Below are 18,143 nucleotides of genomic sequence, written 5' to 3'. Positions count from 1 at the left end.
TCACAACTAATCCGAATCGTCGGAAGGTTTCCAAGATTAGACAGAATTATCAATAAAATACAAACTAATATCAGTTTTTCTAGAATAAATTGCACATAATTATTAAGTAAAGAAAATCAAGTAAAACACAATATGAATTTGATAATAATAAGTTTAATACGATAACCATTTCATGAAAGTATCGAATATAAGTATGCTAATAGAGGTATACAATATTTACATTACAAAGAAATGTAGAAGAAAATTTCGAAGATTATCAAACTAATACGAAATCGGGAAGTGTAAAAAAATAATAAGAAAACAAACACAAAGTTAAATTCAAGAAGTTAAACAAATAAACAGAGGTAAATAGTAATGTTGATTTTCTTTAGAAGTCTACCAAATTACACAGTGAAAGGTAATAAAAAATACAAACAAAAAACAAAAACTGGCAGCAATCAAAACTAAATCGTGTGATCTTAAGCCAATTTTGCCTACAAACAAAATTACCAAGATACTGTTACTCGTTAGAGCTTAAATCAACTTTATAAATTAGAAAAATACATCTAGTTTCCGCAACAGATTCAGGGAATTTATCTTAGCATTGGCTGCTAGCTAATCTCTTCAGAAACTAGTTGCAGTGAGACATTACCTTCCCAGCTGGGATTTAATATTGCACTAGTCAACGTAATTAGGTACAGATCCTTAAATTAGTCGTTGGTTTAGATTACTGATAATGTGAGCGTGGAGCGCATCAATACAATCCCGAAGGCATATCAGTGACTTTATGCAAGCCAAAGTTGTTGGTTGACCCCATGGGTGATAAGGTACGCTTCAGATCCGCGTGGCTGTGGGTCCCAGTCATCACAAGACTGGTCATGCTCGCCGGCGCATCTCGTAACAAGTGAGCCCCAGAATAGAACCCTGCGTTACTTTGTCCGCGTTTCACTAAGAAAGACTGATTGTTGTAGGAGGTATGGTTGTCGTATGATCCAGTACTCAGTTTTGGATGAGGTAAGAAAAATTTCTGGGAATCCGATTTGGGTATATCGTCTTTTCCTTTGTTGCACGAAGATCGGGTGTCAAACCTCTGGGCGAAACCATTCAGCCTACTATTCGATCTGGTAACGGGCACCAAGGGAGTTTCCTTCCCAGCGTCACTGCTGGTTCTGGAGCAAGATCGTTGTCTTCTTTCGTAAGGCCACGATGGTTTCTTAGGCTCGGACAGCATCACAATATCTACCATAGAATTCAAACCTTCATCAATTCGGTCCAAACTTTTCGTTAGTTTCTTCGATTCTATTAAGTTAACTATTTCGTCTACTCGGCTGCATTTGGAATTTGACCTCTGAAGAGGAGTGATGGAGCCGATGATAGAAGTGTGATTTTCGTTGTAAAACATGCTGTCGATGTATTCGCGTTGGCGGGAACCTTTTTCGGATGTTTGGAAAGACTCGCTTCTTTTGATTGATGTTTTTCGATTTTCTTCTCTCGATCTAGTTCTGTGTCGTTTTTCTCTTCCAGTATCAACTTTGTCTTTTTCCGCCATTGTATTAAATAATGCTCGGCATTCATGGAAGTCAAAACTGGAGCCGGATGGTTTCTTCGTGACTGGGTTTTGACAGCGAGATGCGCTCAATAGGGAGTCAGACCCTTCATCACTTGAGTAAAATGTATCATCATACAAATCAGGTGGCTTATTATAAAGTAATCCTTGGTCGGCCGGTGGGGTGAACAAATGAATCAGACTTTTCGCTTTCCTCGGTGGATGAGGCAGAATTTTAGTAGGTACAATTTCACTTTCTTCATCATCTTCATTACTCTCTTGGGCAAATTCTCCGCTGGAGGTTATTTGGATACTGTGTCTGGTGCTCGTGATAGAGTCTTCTTTTTCGACCTCTCTGTGCTTCTGACATTCCAGGGTTTTGACTGAGACATTAATTTCAGAGGTCTGGTTACATCTTGATGACCTGTCATCAGTGTAGATTTCACCTTCTCTGTTGTATTGTTCGGTCTCAGCATGATTAACTATGTTTCTAAGCTCTTGTATGACTTCATCAATGGTCGTTTCATCTTCTTCGTCCGATGATTTTTTGAGGTCAACGATCTTCTTGGTTGATTCGAGTTTTTTGTGTAGAGGACGTTTGTTTCGCATCAAATCGTAGGTTTCGTTCTTGACATTAAAGACTTCGTATACCAATGATTCTCGTTGGGGGTCGCCTTCAGGGCTCAGTGATCGCTCCGAGGAACTTATACCTTCATCTTCAGGTGGGGATGACTCGTCTGAAACAGATAATAGTACAAATGTTAGTAAAAGGCTACCTGGATGTATCTAAAGTTGAATATTATGGAATTTTAAAATCAAGTAAAACCCACCTCTGTTTTTATGAACCGCGTTTTTTTTCTTAATAGCAAACGTTTTCTTTCTGTTCGAGTTTCCATGTTCAGATCTCAGCGATGACACCTCTTCTTGGAGCTCACAGCATTTTTCTTTGAGGCATTTTTCTAACGACAGCAGAATGCCCTTTTCTTCTTGTAATATCTGTAATAAAAAAAAACCATATTAAAATGATGATAAATTCTCAAATTCACTCTAGCAGCTTGAAGTTTCTTAGAAGTTTTTACCTTAACACGTTTCTCTAACAGTTCCAGCTTGCTTCTGAGATCGTCCTTTTCTTTCAGAGCCTCGTTAGCCTTTTCGCTCAGAGTATCAATATCAATCAGCTGTTTCTCGTACCTTTCTATTTCTTTTGCTACTTGTTCATTCCCATTCGGCAGCTTAGAGACCATCTGCTAACAAAAATGCATGATTAAATAAAGAAAACTGTTACTGCATTATTATATTGGTACGTAAGTATTTTAATCATTATTATGTCGTATTAATAAGATAAAGAGTTTAATTTGATTTATCTAAAACTTATTTTTATTAGTTAAGTAGGTAAGATTAATCATAATATTTTTATTGTGAGATATAAAATTGAACCAATTAGTAGAGAATGTAAAAAGTAGAGACAGCCTCCCAAGCCCATCTGGACAGCGTGGGGAGTGTAGACCAAATCCTCCATTTGCCTCTGGTATGTTAGAGAGGGTCGTGCTCCTACAATGGAGACTAAATAACCTGACGACGTGAAAAGTCCAAATACCTTTTTCAAAGTGACAATATCGAATCCAGCCTGCTCCAGCTCGGCCTGTATATACAATTTCCTTTGAGGAGTTGGAGCACTGATGAGGAGGGCGTTGATGAAGGCCATCCCAGCTGCCTGGAGGTCTCCTGACCCTCCGGCACTCTGGAGCATCCCCACCAGGAACCGGAAGCGGACCGGCTCTCCGTAACGGAGGCGGAGGGTAGAGAGAGATTCTGAGACCATGCTGTGTCCATTGGCTGGCGGGTAGCACGCTTTTGTGAGGAGCTGGAATTTGAGGATGATAATTTAAAATTGGAAAAGTAGAGTAGAGTCGCTTTATCAGCTTTATTAGTAAAGAAATCAATTTTAATTCTAGGAAATAGAATACAGCTTTTGAAGAATATTAAGACCAGCAAAAAGTGGGAGTAAGTTAAACAATTATCTAACAGTCAACAATTGATGTGAACTAAATATCCAAGTACGAGTTTATTAGGGAAGTCTTGTTATTGAGAGTGGCCTTAAAGTAAAGCTGATATGGACGGAAGTAACGTGTTTATCTTATCAGGGCGTATAATAATGATATGAAAACATGCTAAGGAAGTGAAATAGAATGTAATTAGGTAGGTATTTCAAAAATTAAAACATACAATAAAAATTATTGATAGCGTATAGACGTCACCACATCAAATCACAAATAATGATCCAGTATGATGAGATTAAACAACAAAATGTCTGTACCTGTAACGCCAATATCCTGGACTTGTTGACGGTGGACATGATGCAGACGGTCAGCGTGTAGACGCCGTTGGAACCAGCCACAAGTCTTCGCACGCAGTCGGGGTACCTGCTACAGCAGCTCCACAGGCATTGTCTGAAATTAAAGAAAAACTTGCTTAGTTCACAATTTAATCTAATGGCCTGAAATATTTTAGAGCAATGTGGAGTTTTTAAAGTCAATCTGTCTCAAGCCTCTTAAAATCAATTTCGCTATATTAGCCACATTCGGTATTGCTGATTACTCTGTATTTTATAGACTTCTTCTAATGGTATATTATTCAATGGAACTAGACGGCTTAACGTGCTATCTAAATTGACGGAAATCACGGAATCTATCTAATGTAGAATACAAGAAATAGATTGATCAAAGCCCAAAATGCCCTAAGCAAATGAGGAGCGTTTTTTGGATTCGTATGATCAGTAACTGGTAACAAAGATGTCGAACTGAGACTCGATCAAGTGAACTCTTTTACTAGTTGTCTACGAAGCCAGTTGAGATTTAGTTGAATTGAATTAAGTATCCAAGTAATTTTCTAGAAACAGGAGTTTTTTTATCTATTACGTATTTTTACTAATAAATACTCCTTATCTCTAAACGATAGCTTGTCAATTTAACTCGTAATCACACCCGCGAATCATTTATTTCTAAGTTCTACTCAAGCTCAAGGTCTGTCAAACAATAATAAATGTTCCATACTAATTCTTCTACAATCCTTTATGACACTTTGGTAGGCAGATAGAGTCAGAAATTAACACGGCTCAATCCGCGGGCATAAGCTAGTGACGTCACTTACAAGCTAGCTCGTCTAGAAGCGGCCTGCACCTGTAAACAGGTGACCCTCGCGGCGCAGAAGTTCCAGCAGTAACGTAAACTTAACGATAATAATGTCACACCATTTAGCAACTCCCACGTGAACTTACAAACAAGCCCGCTCGATCAGAAGCAGCAGCAACGTAACGCCATTTAGCGACTCGCACGTAAACTATAACATAATGCCATCTAGCGGCTCGTGCGTGAACTTACAGACAAGCCAGCTCGTCCAGCAGCGGTCTGAGCCTGACAGACTGAGCTGCACGTTGCGCAGCAGTTCCAGCAACAACGTCACACCATCTAGCGGCTCGCAAGCGAACTGCAACGTCACAGCATCTAGCGACGTGCGCGTGAACTTACAAACAAGCCAGCTCGTCCAGCAGTGGTCTGCACCTGACAGACTGAGCTGCACGTTGCGCATAAGTTCCAACAGCAATGTAACGCCATCTAGCGACCCTCACGCGAACTATAACATAACGCCATCTAGCACCGCGCGCGTGAACTTACAAACAAGCCAGCTCGTCCAGCAGTGGCCTGCGCCTGACAGCGGGCGGCCAGCCATCTAGCGACTCCCACGCGAACTATAACATAATGCCATCTAGCGGCGGGCACGTGAACTGCAACGTCACGCCTTCTAGTGACTTGCACGTAAACTATAACATAATGCCATCTAGCGGCTCGCGCGTGAACTTACAAACAAGCCAGCTCGTCCAGCAGAGGCCTGCGCCTGACAGCGGGCGGCCAGCCATCTAGCGGCTCGCACGTAAACTATAACATAACGCCATCTAGCGACTCGCAAGCGAACTGCAACGTAATGCCATCTAGCGGCTCGCGCGTGAACTTACAAACAAGCCAGCTCGTCCAGCAGCGGCCTGCGCCTGACAGCGGGCGGCCCCCGCGCGCCCTCCCCCGCCTGGCTGAGCTGCACGTTGCGCAGGAGCTCCAGCAGCAACGTAACACCATCTAGCGGCTCGCACGCGAACTCTTGGACGAAGCTGGAAGTGAAAATACATGGATTTTATTCAAAGGTGTTCGAGGGTTCATGTTAGGATTCACCATCATTCATCAGGTCAATAATGCCCGTTTTCACCATCAATCCCTAATTTTTAAGTGACCCCTATGGAAACGAAATTCCTGTTATGTGATACCATAACTCAAAAATTAGGGATTGATGGTGAAAACGGGCATTAGTCTCTCTCTACCTCAGACAACGACTCTCTAAATGTTCCAGTAAATTGAGATTTTGGGCCTAATTAACTTTCCACGCTGATCAGACGGGTTGGGGAGGCATGGTTCGCATAATTGCCCCTTAGTCGTCAAATAGATCACTTCAAATAGAGAACTTCTGTTCCTTGCTGAACAAAAGCCTCCCCATGAATTTATCAACATTTCTTAGATCTTTTAAATTACATCATAACTTTAATACATAAGACGAATTATTTTCCCATTCTGCAGCCTAATGGCCATAAATGACAGTGAATTTTTCTTCGCAAACAATTATCAAGGCGGCAACAGTCTTTGCGAATTCCTTCAAGAGAAATGTAAAAATAAGTACACAGCAGTATTCCATTAGAGGAACCAAGATGGATAATAAACACAACCGTATAATTTGAAAGCATAAAGAAAAATTGCAGCCGCACATAAAAGCAGTTTCTGTGGAATCGTCCTTGCAATTTGAAGTACAAAAACTCAAAATGTGTGGCCATTAAACGAGCGGGTGGCACGACACGAGCTATTTTATTTACCGCGTTCTATGAATATATTTTAGATGTAGCATTTCAGACATGTAATATGAAATTACAATATTGCTTTTTAAACGCTGACAATAAATTTTTCTTGCACCAAAAGAATCAGTGACAAATTAATAGAAATATGTACTGAGAATTTAATATGAACACATTCAAATTCAAGTTGTTTACTTGCAGGATTGAGACTCCCTGTTTTGATTCGATCATTTTTGGTATAATGCATATTTGGACCATTGTGATTAAAAAAAAGATTTTAATTTAAAAAAATCACATTTTCCCATTTCATGGCCACAAAATAAGGTGCCCGTGTAATGCAACTCAAAAACGCATCTAACCACACCTCTGTCACGCGGATGCAATTATGTTTCAGACTAACGGTAGTAGGACTTATAAAAGTTTTTGTATAAACGTTTAATTGTTGACAAATTGTTTAGTAATTATTCTAAGTATTGGTGAGGACATCCCAATTTAAACTTAAGTCTTGACTAACCTTTTTGCATCTATAAAATACGAGTACGTATCAGGAGTGCAAAGAAAACTGTAAATTTATTATGATTTTGCATCGATAATGGACTTTGTTACTTTGAATAAACTTAATGGTCGCACGTCGTTAAAATTTTATACACCTATTAAATCTTAAAAGTGAGAGAGTTAGGTTTTATACTTACGAACTTATCTGTTTCGCATACAAAGTCAATGTAGTTTTAAGTGCACGTTGTAGAAATTATCATATATTTTTTATTCCTCTGCCGTGTTGTGAGCTTATTTTTATATCCTTGTAATAACTACTTGTAATTTAAAAGTGGCAAAGAAAAGTTATAATAGTATAGACATCCTACACATCATCCGACATATAATAGTATACAGTATCCTGCAAGGTGGACCGACGACATCGTAAAGGTAGCAGGGAAGCGCTGGACGCAGGCCGCTACCAATCGATCAACATAGAAAGCATTGGGGGAGGCCTATGTTCAGCAGTGGACGTCCTATGGCTGAAATGATGATGATGATGAAAGAAAAGTTCAACAATACTAACATTTAATTTCTTCGAAATATGTAGAATATATTTTATTACTTACTAAGTAACTGTTTAAAAGAATGTATTTGCATACTTTTAACCAGATAACTGCAATTGTGATTAAATTTTTAGATATAGGACATATTTTTATACACTATTAATTATAATTAGGATTTCTTAATAGTCGACTTGCTAAGAATCAATATGAACTTTTATGATTAAAATGGATAGTTTCAAACATTTTTAATGTTTTTACGGGAGACTCTTAAGTGATTTACTCTACTTAATGCATGTTTCTGATCCTTGGTCGATTAAGTGTAAGACCATAAAGCTATTTTGGTGTTAATTAAGTTGCTACTGTGTAGAGAGCTCGAAGGGGCTTATTGCCCATAAACTTTATTGATATTAATCTAGAAAATGATATCTAAAAGCCGTTCGTTTAAAATAACGAGGTTTTAAGTATAGCGTTCACTTTATGCTTATGGTTTAATTAATGAAGTTTTGTGACTGTAGATAATGGAATCTTAGTTATTACAATAGTTAATGCAAAAGTAAAATAAATAGAATAAATTATAAATAAATAGGAATTTGCCTGTCATTAAGAATATTTTACTACTGGTAGTTATGGGGCTTAAATATTTATAAAACGCCTGTAATTCTCTGTTCCGGCAGTGAAGAGGTAAGATAGCCAGTTCCTCCGTGGTTGAGGATTCCACGTGAAGATCGATTCCACCTTCGGCCTGATCATCACTTACCATCAGGTGAGATACAGGCCAAGAGCTTCCTCGTTGTGGTTAAAAAAAAATAACTGAAAGAAAATTGAATGGACTGAATTCAAGTACCACGTTCTAAGTACCTAATCACGTTAATTATGTTCTATCCTTGCTGAGGTGTTCTTGTACTTTTGATCGCGTTAACATTTATTTTAAATGTAAACGAAACACCTTCATTTCCTTTTATTTGACTCTACATATAATTTTACAAAAAGTTTTTGTAACTAACAGGTGAAAGTTGACTAAAGTTTTTTAAAACCACTTTTGCATTGTCATCCTAACTCCTTACATAAGTACATAAGTAGATATGCATAGTTAACTACCTAGTTATTTTATTTTAAAACTCAGTCAATCTCCGGTATGAGGTGCAAAAACGTAAGATGTGATTACTCACAGATAACATGGTGATTACGATAAACAAATAAATAAAACTGGAGTCTGTAATGTCAAAACAACAGTTCCTATTAATTGCATATCAAAATAGATCTTTATAATTTTTGCCTCTTCTGTTTCGCCTGATCTCCCAGCTGATCTAACACTGCCTTGCAAAATTATATTTAGACTTTCAAAATTGCAATATTTTTTAAAGTACAGTTACAGTACAGTTGCAGGCCTGAGTATTTTGAAAGAATTTTCATGGCAGGTAGCCGATGCTATAAAGGGTAACCCAGGGTGATGTTATTTTGGAAAAAATAAAAATTAGGAATAAAATTTGAGAAGATAGACTAGAATCTAACGCAGGTGAAGCCGCTGCCGGAAGCTAGTCATTTTTATGTTATGTAATAAATCATAATAAGTAGTTATTATGCATTTAATCAGCTCAATCAATCATCACATTGAGTTCAAAATCAACATTTTGAATTCAATTACTTAGATTACATTTATAGACAGCTTATGAAGCTCATTATAAACTAATTAAAAAGACTGTCAGCACACTAATTAAAACAAAATACGGATACATCAACAATATTGGCCCAATAATGTCCGTGGACTGATAAAATTTGACAAATGACAAGAGTTACGCCCGTATTCACAAAACCATGCTTGCTTAAGTGAAGCAGCAAATCGAACGCACAGCATTGATAGAGCTCTGTGGTTGGTTCGTGTGTCACCCTGTGCGTCCACGCGCACTGTGAGACCACATAGTAATGTTTGTGAATACGGGCGATAGTCTGTTTCACATAGTAGAATTCATTAGCTCTTATAAAAATCTTTTATTTTACACCAGTTATTCAACTATGCATATCAATCAGAACTAGAAACGTCTTTTTGTTTGTATAAAATTGATTCACGGAATAGGAAGTTATTGGTATCTCTAAAGCCTAGATTCTGAATTGAAATTGGCTAAAAGAATTTGAACTTCCTAGTAGCACTTTGGCTAAATTAATGACTGGCTTTTATTCGTTGACTAGCGGCCGCCCGCGACTTGGTACGCGTGGATCCCGTTTTACCCCCTTAGGGGTGGAGTTTCGTAATATCCTTTCTTAGCGGATGCGTACGTCATAACATCTACCTGCATGCCAAATTTCAGCTCGATCCGTCCAGTGGTTTGGGATGTGCGTTGATAGATCACTATGTCAGTCAGTCACCTTTGAGTTATAATTATGTATATTATAGATAGATACATTGAGCAGTGAATAAGTAGGCTTTGATTGGTTTTCAAGTAAAGTCAATAGTTGTTAGGTACATTATTGAAAAATACTAGGTAGTGCCCGCGACTTAATCCACGTAAGATTACGTCGAGTAGCTTTTTACGTTGTTTTCTCTGACTCTACATTTTGTATTTTATCTGCTACTAGAAACCCGCCCCTGCTTTGCACAGGTACAATACAACCTTCCACTTGAATCTATCTATTTAAAAAAACCGCATCAAAATCCGTTGCGTAGTTTTAAAGATCTAAGCATACATAGGGACAGAGTACACACAGCGAAGAGACTTTGTTTTTTATTATGTTAGTGAAGTGACAGTGATGATAATATTCGCCATTGTACAGTCTAACTAAGGTATGTAAAGCTACCAAATGTTTATTTCTTCAATCGATTGTAATATAAATAAAGCTTTTATTACCTCTTTAAAGAAAGTTTCAGATCAATTAACTCAAGACTTGTTATTTCCATTTATGCTTAGTATAGTTTGGAGCTAGGTGATTTTGGGTGATAATTAAGACATTTTTTTTCTCTAAGCAGGAAGAATGTTTATTATTAATTATCTTTTACACACAGTTATCTTTTGGCACAGGAGAGTGCTTTTGAGATGTCAAACGTCAGCGAGGCTTCAAATATGCTTCAGATTTGTATGCTCTGTCACGTGACGCTCCGATACCTCAGTCACTGACTGATTTAAGCGCCAGTAATTACTATTACTACATAATTACTTGATCACTAAACCACAAGTGCTACTGACGATAATGCGATCCGGATACGACATAAAGTGCAATCGAAATTAAAGTGCAAAGTGTAATTAAAGTAATTACTTTTTTGTGTGCAGTTGAAAGTGTGAAATGTTAATGCTTAAAGAAGTGACTTACCTAGGAAAAGACAGTCTTAGATCAGCTCTGAGTTTGGTGAGTAACTCGCTCGGGGTCCCAAACTGCCTAAGGGTCATCTCTTCGCCTACACTGAGACATGGGTTCCTGAAAGAAATTACAGCGTTTAATACAATTGAGTATCATCATCATTATTGTAAATATTATTGACTCACGTACTTTTACAGTTTGCTCGTACAAAATAGCGAGAAACTATTCCACTCTCTCTCAAAAAAAAAAAAACTATTTAAGAAAGTCAACATCTACATTTATCTCTAATTACCTGGTAATAAACTGCCAGACTAAAAAAAAAAAAAATACAATTGAGTACTTTATTGTCCGAGTTTTTTGCCCGCGTAGATATCAGACAGTAAAAAGTGTATTTAAAAATATTAGAGTCATAAATTCCCAACTGTTTCTTATTTTACTCACTCCTTTATTAATAAAAGTTACACCCTAGTTGAACTCCGGCTTAAATTGTCATGTATGGAAATGTCATTTTCATCCAGAGTTCATCCTAGGTGTAACTTTATTAATAAAGGAATATAATTATATTTTAGATGAGAGATATTTTATGGTTTTTAGGTAAAGATTTCGGGAAAAAACAGATTTAGCAATTCTAAATCTATCCGTTGGGGCAGAAAAGTTCTCAAGTGGCCACCACGGGCTGGAAGACGTAGCGTTTGCAGGCCTCCTACTAGGTGGACCGACGATCTGTTAAAAATCGCGAGAGAACCTGGATGCGGGCAGCGCAGGACCGTTCATTATGGAAAGCCTTGGGAGGCCTTTGTCCAGCTGTGGACATCATTTGGCTGAAACGAATGATGGATAATTACCTGAAGTCCTTGCTGCCCTGGCTGGGCAGCGTCCTCGCCTTGGTGGGGTCCTGCCCCGGCTCCAGCTCGTATAGGCTGCCGCCGCCCGTCTTCTTGCCCCATTTCTTCAGGGAAGTCGCGTAGTCTTCAGGGTTGTAGATCGGTGGTCGCTGCTTATCCTGAGGATAAAGAATATTTAATTAGTTACTTAAGATTGATAAAGAATTCACTACTGACATCCTCACATAGGTTGTTAGGTTATACCCACATAATATTGGAAAAGTGTTTAAATTGTTACGTATGCATTACTCGCAATTACAAAATAAAGAATATCATAAAAATCTCCAGCCTATCTGGTCTGCGCTGTGTAAAACTTCCAAGAATATTTATTTACTAGCAGCCGCCCGCGACTTTGTAGGTACGCATGGATTCCGTTGAACTCCCTTAGGAGTTGAATTTTGCAAAATCCCGTCTTAGGTTCTAAAAGGAGACTATGTTCTAAAAGGAACCCCCATGCAAAATTTGAGACTCCTAGCACTTGTAGTTTCTGAGATTTCGTGATGAGTGAGTGAGTTAGTGAGAAAAATTCTTCGTGTTTTTAATTTACGAACCGTGCAATTTGATTAACCAACCCTAATACCCCGATTGTTTTAGCTCCATAAAGTTTTAGACTCGTAGACTCTTGTCAAATCATCAGAGTTTTTACTAAGAAGAATGTACTTAAATCTCACGAATTCTTTCTGATAAACCACGCACTCATTAGCGACCATCAGTCACATAACAATGGCGGCATGACAGTCCAGAGAAAGCCTACTCTTGTGGCATTCAATCAGAAATGTGTGAAAGTGTGTAGTAAACTTGAGGCTAGTTTAATTAACGTAGTGTTGGTGCGCATTACTGCGTGATGCTGGCATTTTTGACAGCTGTCTCATCATCGGAGATGTGGTTGGAAACAACGATCTAAGTAAAGCTAGAAACACACCAGCTAGTTAAACCGATAAGTGAGAAAAAGTACACCCAAAACTGACCATGTGTGTGAAATCTGAAGTTCAAAATCACACTGTCAGTTTTAAGGATGTCCGTCACTTCAACTGATCAGTTTAACTGACTATGTGTGTCCAGCCTTAGCCTACAAAAATATTACAATCATGTTGTTTTTTTTAATTATTGTAGTTATTATAGAGGATCTATGAAAGTGATCCACCGAGGTGAACTAAGCAGGTGGACCACGACCCAACACTGGATAATGCGACGTTTTGGCCAAAATATAGGGCTGGGAGCTATTGGTAATGTATATGCGATCGGTGGAAGAGTTTGGTGGGAGAGAATCTATACTTATAATAAATCTGTAGAGAGGTCAATTCTGTACATGAAATATATTTTCAAAATAACTATCAGGGGGTGATTAGTGATCGATACTGATGCCAAAAATGCAATCAATAAAATTTTTGTCTGTCTGTCTGTCTGTCTGTCTGTCTGTCTGTCTGTCTGTCTGTCTGTCTGTCTGTATGTTCCTTATAGAAACAAAAACTACTGGACCGATTTTAACGAAACTTGGTACAAGTATTCTTCATACTTTTGGGCAGGTTATAGTATACTTAGGAATTCCCACGGGAACGGGAATTAGCGGGAAAATCCTTTTGTATGAAAAATCTAAACCGCTTAAGTTAGACGCTTGAAATTTGGCATGCAGGTATCTTAGTAAACTTAAAGCTTAGTTACAACAGGATATTGCAAAATTCCCACGGGGACGGGAGTTAGCGGGAAAAAACATTTGTATGAAAAAATATAAACCGCGTAAGATAAATGAAGGGGGTAAAACGGGATCCACGCGTACGAAGTCGCGGGCGGCCGCTAGTCGAGAAATATTTGTATTTTTGTAATTAAAGGTCTTAAGAAAAGCATATGCCATGGAATACATCTTAATGTAGGTAAGCAGCGTCTAGTCAAAACATTAGGTGAATCAGAGTGGCTACTTTCCAACACTGAAACCGTATTTTCAGGTCTTTCTGTCTTTCTATCACTGTCACTCGTGCTAGAATCATACTGTGAAAAGAGGGATGAAAAATAGTTACGAAGGACAAAAAATTGGAGCATTTCTCGGCACGTACTTTCGTGAACGTTCCATAAAAACCAATACTAACTGAACCATTGGACGTGCAAAGTGCACGGTCTTTTTGTATTACTTACTATCAAGTAAAGAATTGTGAATTATTGTGATCGTTAGTGACGCTCAATTTACCAAGGTGTCATTTTGCGAGATCGGATCCAGCTACTGAGAAAACTTATTGTGACCACTTCAAACTGTACCGTGTTTGAAGCTGAGAAAGTGACCATCACGGAATAGTGTCGTTATGTCGTTAATAATAGTCGTTGCCGTTAAATTATGGCGTTAACGACGGTATCAACGGGAGAGACCACCCAGCGTTAGTCGGGTCACGTATAGATGAAGAAAAATATTATTAAATTTTAATTTCGGCATACGTTGCTCTCTCAAATGTTCTATCAGAAACAGTAAAATATCAAAAGTTATATTTCATCTAATTGTATAATGCTTAAGTTGTAAGTACTTTCCGTTAAATGTAGATATACTTAAGGCAATAACACTAGGTATACCTAAATACAAAAGTAGGAACTTAGAGAGAGTCTTCATTGGATTTTATTAACTTTTATTTTTATAGCTCTAGCTATCTTATTTGAGATCCCAATTATAAGTTTTTAATTATGTTTTCACTGTCATCTTAATCGGCTATACTTATCAATGCGAGAATAGAAACACAAAAATAATCAAATAATATTTTGATGAACTACATATTAATTATTTCTATTTCTATTTCCGCTTTCTTTCCAATCGTAGCATCGCATTATTAGAAAGAACAATAAGAAGACATGTTCTAAGAAGTGGTATTAAGTAGGTAGTCATAGTCACTTACGATGCCGTCAACCGGAAACGGAAACGAACCGCACACGATCGACACGGCATGGCATAGATTCGATTTTAACTAGTCATCTTTGATATTTCTTTTCCGTAGTCTCTTCTTATAAAGATTTGCAGTAGAAATACAAGCTAACAGTGAGTAGTAATTTGTATATTAAGCTAAGAATCAGTGATCCCAATTGACTAAATAAATAAAATATTTATATCTGTAAAATATTATAAATTTTATTTACTTTAATTAAAAGCGTTAGTTTACGATTGAACTGAGATACATAATACCGTTACAGATTTAAATTTCTTAGGTACTATACTGCATACGTACGTAGGTACCTATCTATAATTTGATCAAACTTTCATTTAACAAGCAAAAAAGTACTACATATAATATATGTATTATCTAATGGATTACCTACTTTTAATGATCTGAAAATATCCTTTGTATTTTGTAGTTAATAGTACTTACCTATTAGTAGTAGGTACTCGTAGTGTAGAAATTGATTAAAAGCAATTTTGATTTACAATGGGCACCAGAATACGTACCTAAATACAAATTATAACATAGAAAACACAATTAAATCAGGTAAATATTTCTTACGTCAAATTCACAAGATTTTCTCTCGACTTACAACGTTTATAAACATCGCTATGACGCAACACACAGCCTCATAAGTCCGAGCAACAGTAGGCAATAAAAGAGAATTTTCATCTATACTAATTAATTTACGACGAAGAAAGCTATGCAGGTCGGTGAACTGGTAGGCATCTCAGATTATAATAATTGAAGCCAAGTGTGAAGGCTGCATGTGAGACGGCATCGAGTTGAGGCAGCTAGCGATTCATTTGTTTTTTCTTTTTGGCCGGCGACTTTTGTTTTTAATTCATTTTTTTTTACAGTAGAATATGACAGCTAGCGATTCGTTTGTTTTGGTCAATGAATTATTGCTTTGTTTTTAAAGGACAATAATTTTGTGCCAGCTACTTTTTGCTACACATAAACAAATAGATTAAAATGCAATTTATTGTTTCTTTTTTAAACTACATAAATCATGTAGTTATTATGAACCCCTCGCCTCGTACTAAGCTGAATAATGCTACGAGTGGGTTCAGCACTGTTCAGCTAGGTATTGTAAATTGTTTTTTTTTGTGGTCAGTGACTTTACTTTTTGTGCCAGCTACTTTTTGCTATTTTTTTTTTTTTGTTCCTCTCCATGGGGGGGATTTGCCTTAATCGCCACGCTTGGCAGGCGGGTTGGCGATGTGGTGAAGGTCGCGGGAAGTACCTGGATGCAAGCGGCGCAGGACCGGTCTTTGTGGAAATCCTTGGGGGAGGCCTTTGTCCAGCAGTGGACGTCTTTCGGCTGAAACGACGACGACGACGACGACGACTTTTTGCTATAAACAAGTGAGGAGATTAATGTCATTTATACAAAGATATTTTTTTTGTAGTAGGCTCTATTTTGATGTTATTAATAGATCTTAGTCTGATGTGATAAGGTGTTATAGCAAACCTAAAATATTCAGGCTTATAAACCTTGGGCACAAATAAGCGAAATTTATCGAAACATGTCGCACAACAACTAGTCAGAATGACCGAGAATGTGTGGCATCTTCGATCGGGAGCTAGCAAAATGCGCAGCATGCTGTGCGTGGGATATTCGCAAATATCTGTATCATTATCTGCATCATAAATCAGGTATTAAACTTTAACAAACAACCCGCTACGCTTGTGCATCCGCTCTCACTCAGACCATCGTCCAAATTATAATTTATTGTTCCGAACAAAACTTTGTCTCGATGCTATCTCCCACAGTATGTAATAGTAAACGAATTCGGGCGAAACATCTCGGTGCGTGTACATTTAATTATACACCCATACATAATTATAGTTTACAAAAGTCTGCGAAAAAGAAAGGAGATCTTATCTCTTTGAATGTCTGCTTGATTGTGGTGTAATTTGTGGCGCGAAGGATGACAGTTTTAACGCTGGTCTAAATAGTTGCAATTGTTTTTTTGGTAGAGTTATGCAAACCCAAATAACTACTGTAAGATGATTAAAGATAAAATGTATAGTATTAAATTTTAAGTAGGCCATATTGAAGTAATAGTAAGTATTTTTTTATGCATAACAAGGCAGTTATTTTTGACCACGATCGCACCTGATGTTAAGTGGGATACAGTCTAGGATGGTACATATCTGACTTATAAGTGCCTTGCCTAAGCCTTGAAAAGGTCCGTCTTCGGGAAAGACATTTCTGTTGCTATACACACATACATAATATAATAATTATCTATGTCCCCAGAGTGAATAAATAATGTTAAATCACTGTTTTCAGTAGGTTTCAAGCTGTCATGTGGCTGGGCACATAATTATGAGCCCCCATAGTGTCTGAAATGACCTTCTATGATCTGAGGGAATTCCCTTCTATGATCTGAGGAAATGACTCTATCAGACTGATGGATTAATGCCCTCTGAAAGCCCTATGATTTAGAAAATTAAGTGTTTCAAGACTACAATGTCTTAGATATTATTTTGCAGGGCTGCAACTGCAACTTTCTGATGATTCTGATGAATGAAACTGAAACTGAAAGTTTCAAACTGGTCGCGTCATGTGTGGTCTCTCAACGGACGCTATGGCAGAAACTTAGATGCAACTCAAAAGTAACTAGCAGTTGCAGTTTCGTTGCAGTTGCGTTTCACCGTCTGTTCTGGGCCTTATTACGACTCGTACACAATCAAATAAAGGGTGAAATTGCAAACAGTTGCTAAAAGTTCTTGATTATATAGAAGTATCTCATGGATATGTCACCGTAAAATTGTGAATTCCGTCAGATTATAATCTGACGTAGTTAAATTACAATCTAACCTAACCTAACCCACTGTTAGTTTACAATCTAACGCGTTATATTATAAACTGACAGAGTTCACAATTTCACGTTGACAAATATACAGCTAAGTCTTTTCTTGGTGACAATTAACACTACACAGAACTCATAATTGAAGAGGTGCTTCTTAACTTGAACTTCAGTTCAAAACACTATGATTATTGTAACAGTAACATACGAGAACCCATGGCGTAAAATTATTTGTTATTAAAACTGGAAATATGGCGGCATTCCCATGTGAGTAACAATGGGGTATCCAATTCCATAATTAGAAAAAGTGTGCATTCTCACATTATAACTGAGGCGATTATGAATTAATGATAGGGCCCGTGGTGGACATAGCCCAAAATAAACAGTCAATCGAAGTGGTCGGAGAAAGAGCTATCGCCCGTATCAGAGTAAATACAAATGAGTAGGTCATCTTCATAGAAACGCATCGAGCGCGGTTTGTATGTGAGCGCGCCAATACGTATGCGACGCGCACGCACACATTGACAAAATTTAGCGGGGATTAGCGGGGTGTTGCGCCGAATTTTGACAGTGTGTGCGTGCGCGCTCGGTGCGTTTCTATGAAGATGACCTACTCATTTGTATTTACTCTGCCCGTATTCACAAACATTACTATGAGGTCTCACAGTGCACGTGGACGAACAGGGCGACACACGAACCAATCACAGAGCTCTATTCAACGCTGTGTGTTCGATTTGCTTCTTCACTTAAGCAAGCATCGTTTGTGAATACGGGTGTTAGT

The 18,143-nt window shown here is 37.9% G+C and overlaps 1 protein-coding gene across 4 annotated transcripts in view; it reads right to left on the bottom strand.

The window, feature by feature from the left end:
• Window positions 1–248: 248 nt before the first annotated feature.
• The window catches only part of LOC135074369 (uncharacterized), a 186,818-nt gene continuing 168,923 nt past the window's right edge, over window positions 249–18,143 (bottom strand). For 3 of the 4 annotated variants that reach the window (XM_063968633.1, XM_063968634.1, XM_063968636.1), the window contains 8 exons: window positions 11,593–11,750; window positions 10,760–10,864; window positions 5,538–5,687; window positions 3,843–3,975; window positions 3,123–3,389; window positions 2,605–2,772; window positions 2,356–2,521; window positions 249–2,262 (listed from right to left, as the gene is read on the bottom strand). In XM_063968633.1, coding sequence (XP_063824703.1) covers window positions 734–2,262; window positions 2,356–2,521; window positions 2,605–2,772; window positions 3,123–3,389; window positions 3,843–3,975; window positions 5,538–5,687; window positions 10,760–10,864; window positions 11,593–11,750 — 2,676 coding nt within the window. In that variant the 3' untranslated portion in view covers window positions 249–733. The remainder of the gene's footprint in view (window positions 2,263–2,355; window positions 2,522–2,604; window positions 2,773–3,122; window positions 3,390–3,842; window positions 3,976–5,537; window positions 5,688–10,759; window positions 10,865–11,592; window positions 11,751–18,143) is intronic. The other variant, XM_063968635.1, reaches the window with a different exon arrangement.

This window comes from Ostrinia nubilalis, chromosome 9 (genome assembly GCF_963855985.1).
Source record: "Ostrinia nubilalis chromosome 9, ilOstNubi1.1, whole genome shotgun sequence".
In the NCBI taxonomy this organism is placed as follows: domain Eukaryota; kingdom Metazoa; phylum Arthropoda; class Insecta; order Lepidoptera; family Crambidae; genus Ostrinia; species Ostrinia nubilalis.
This window is presented reverse-complemented; position numbering and strand designations above follow the sequence as displayed.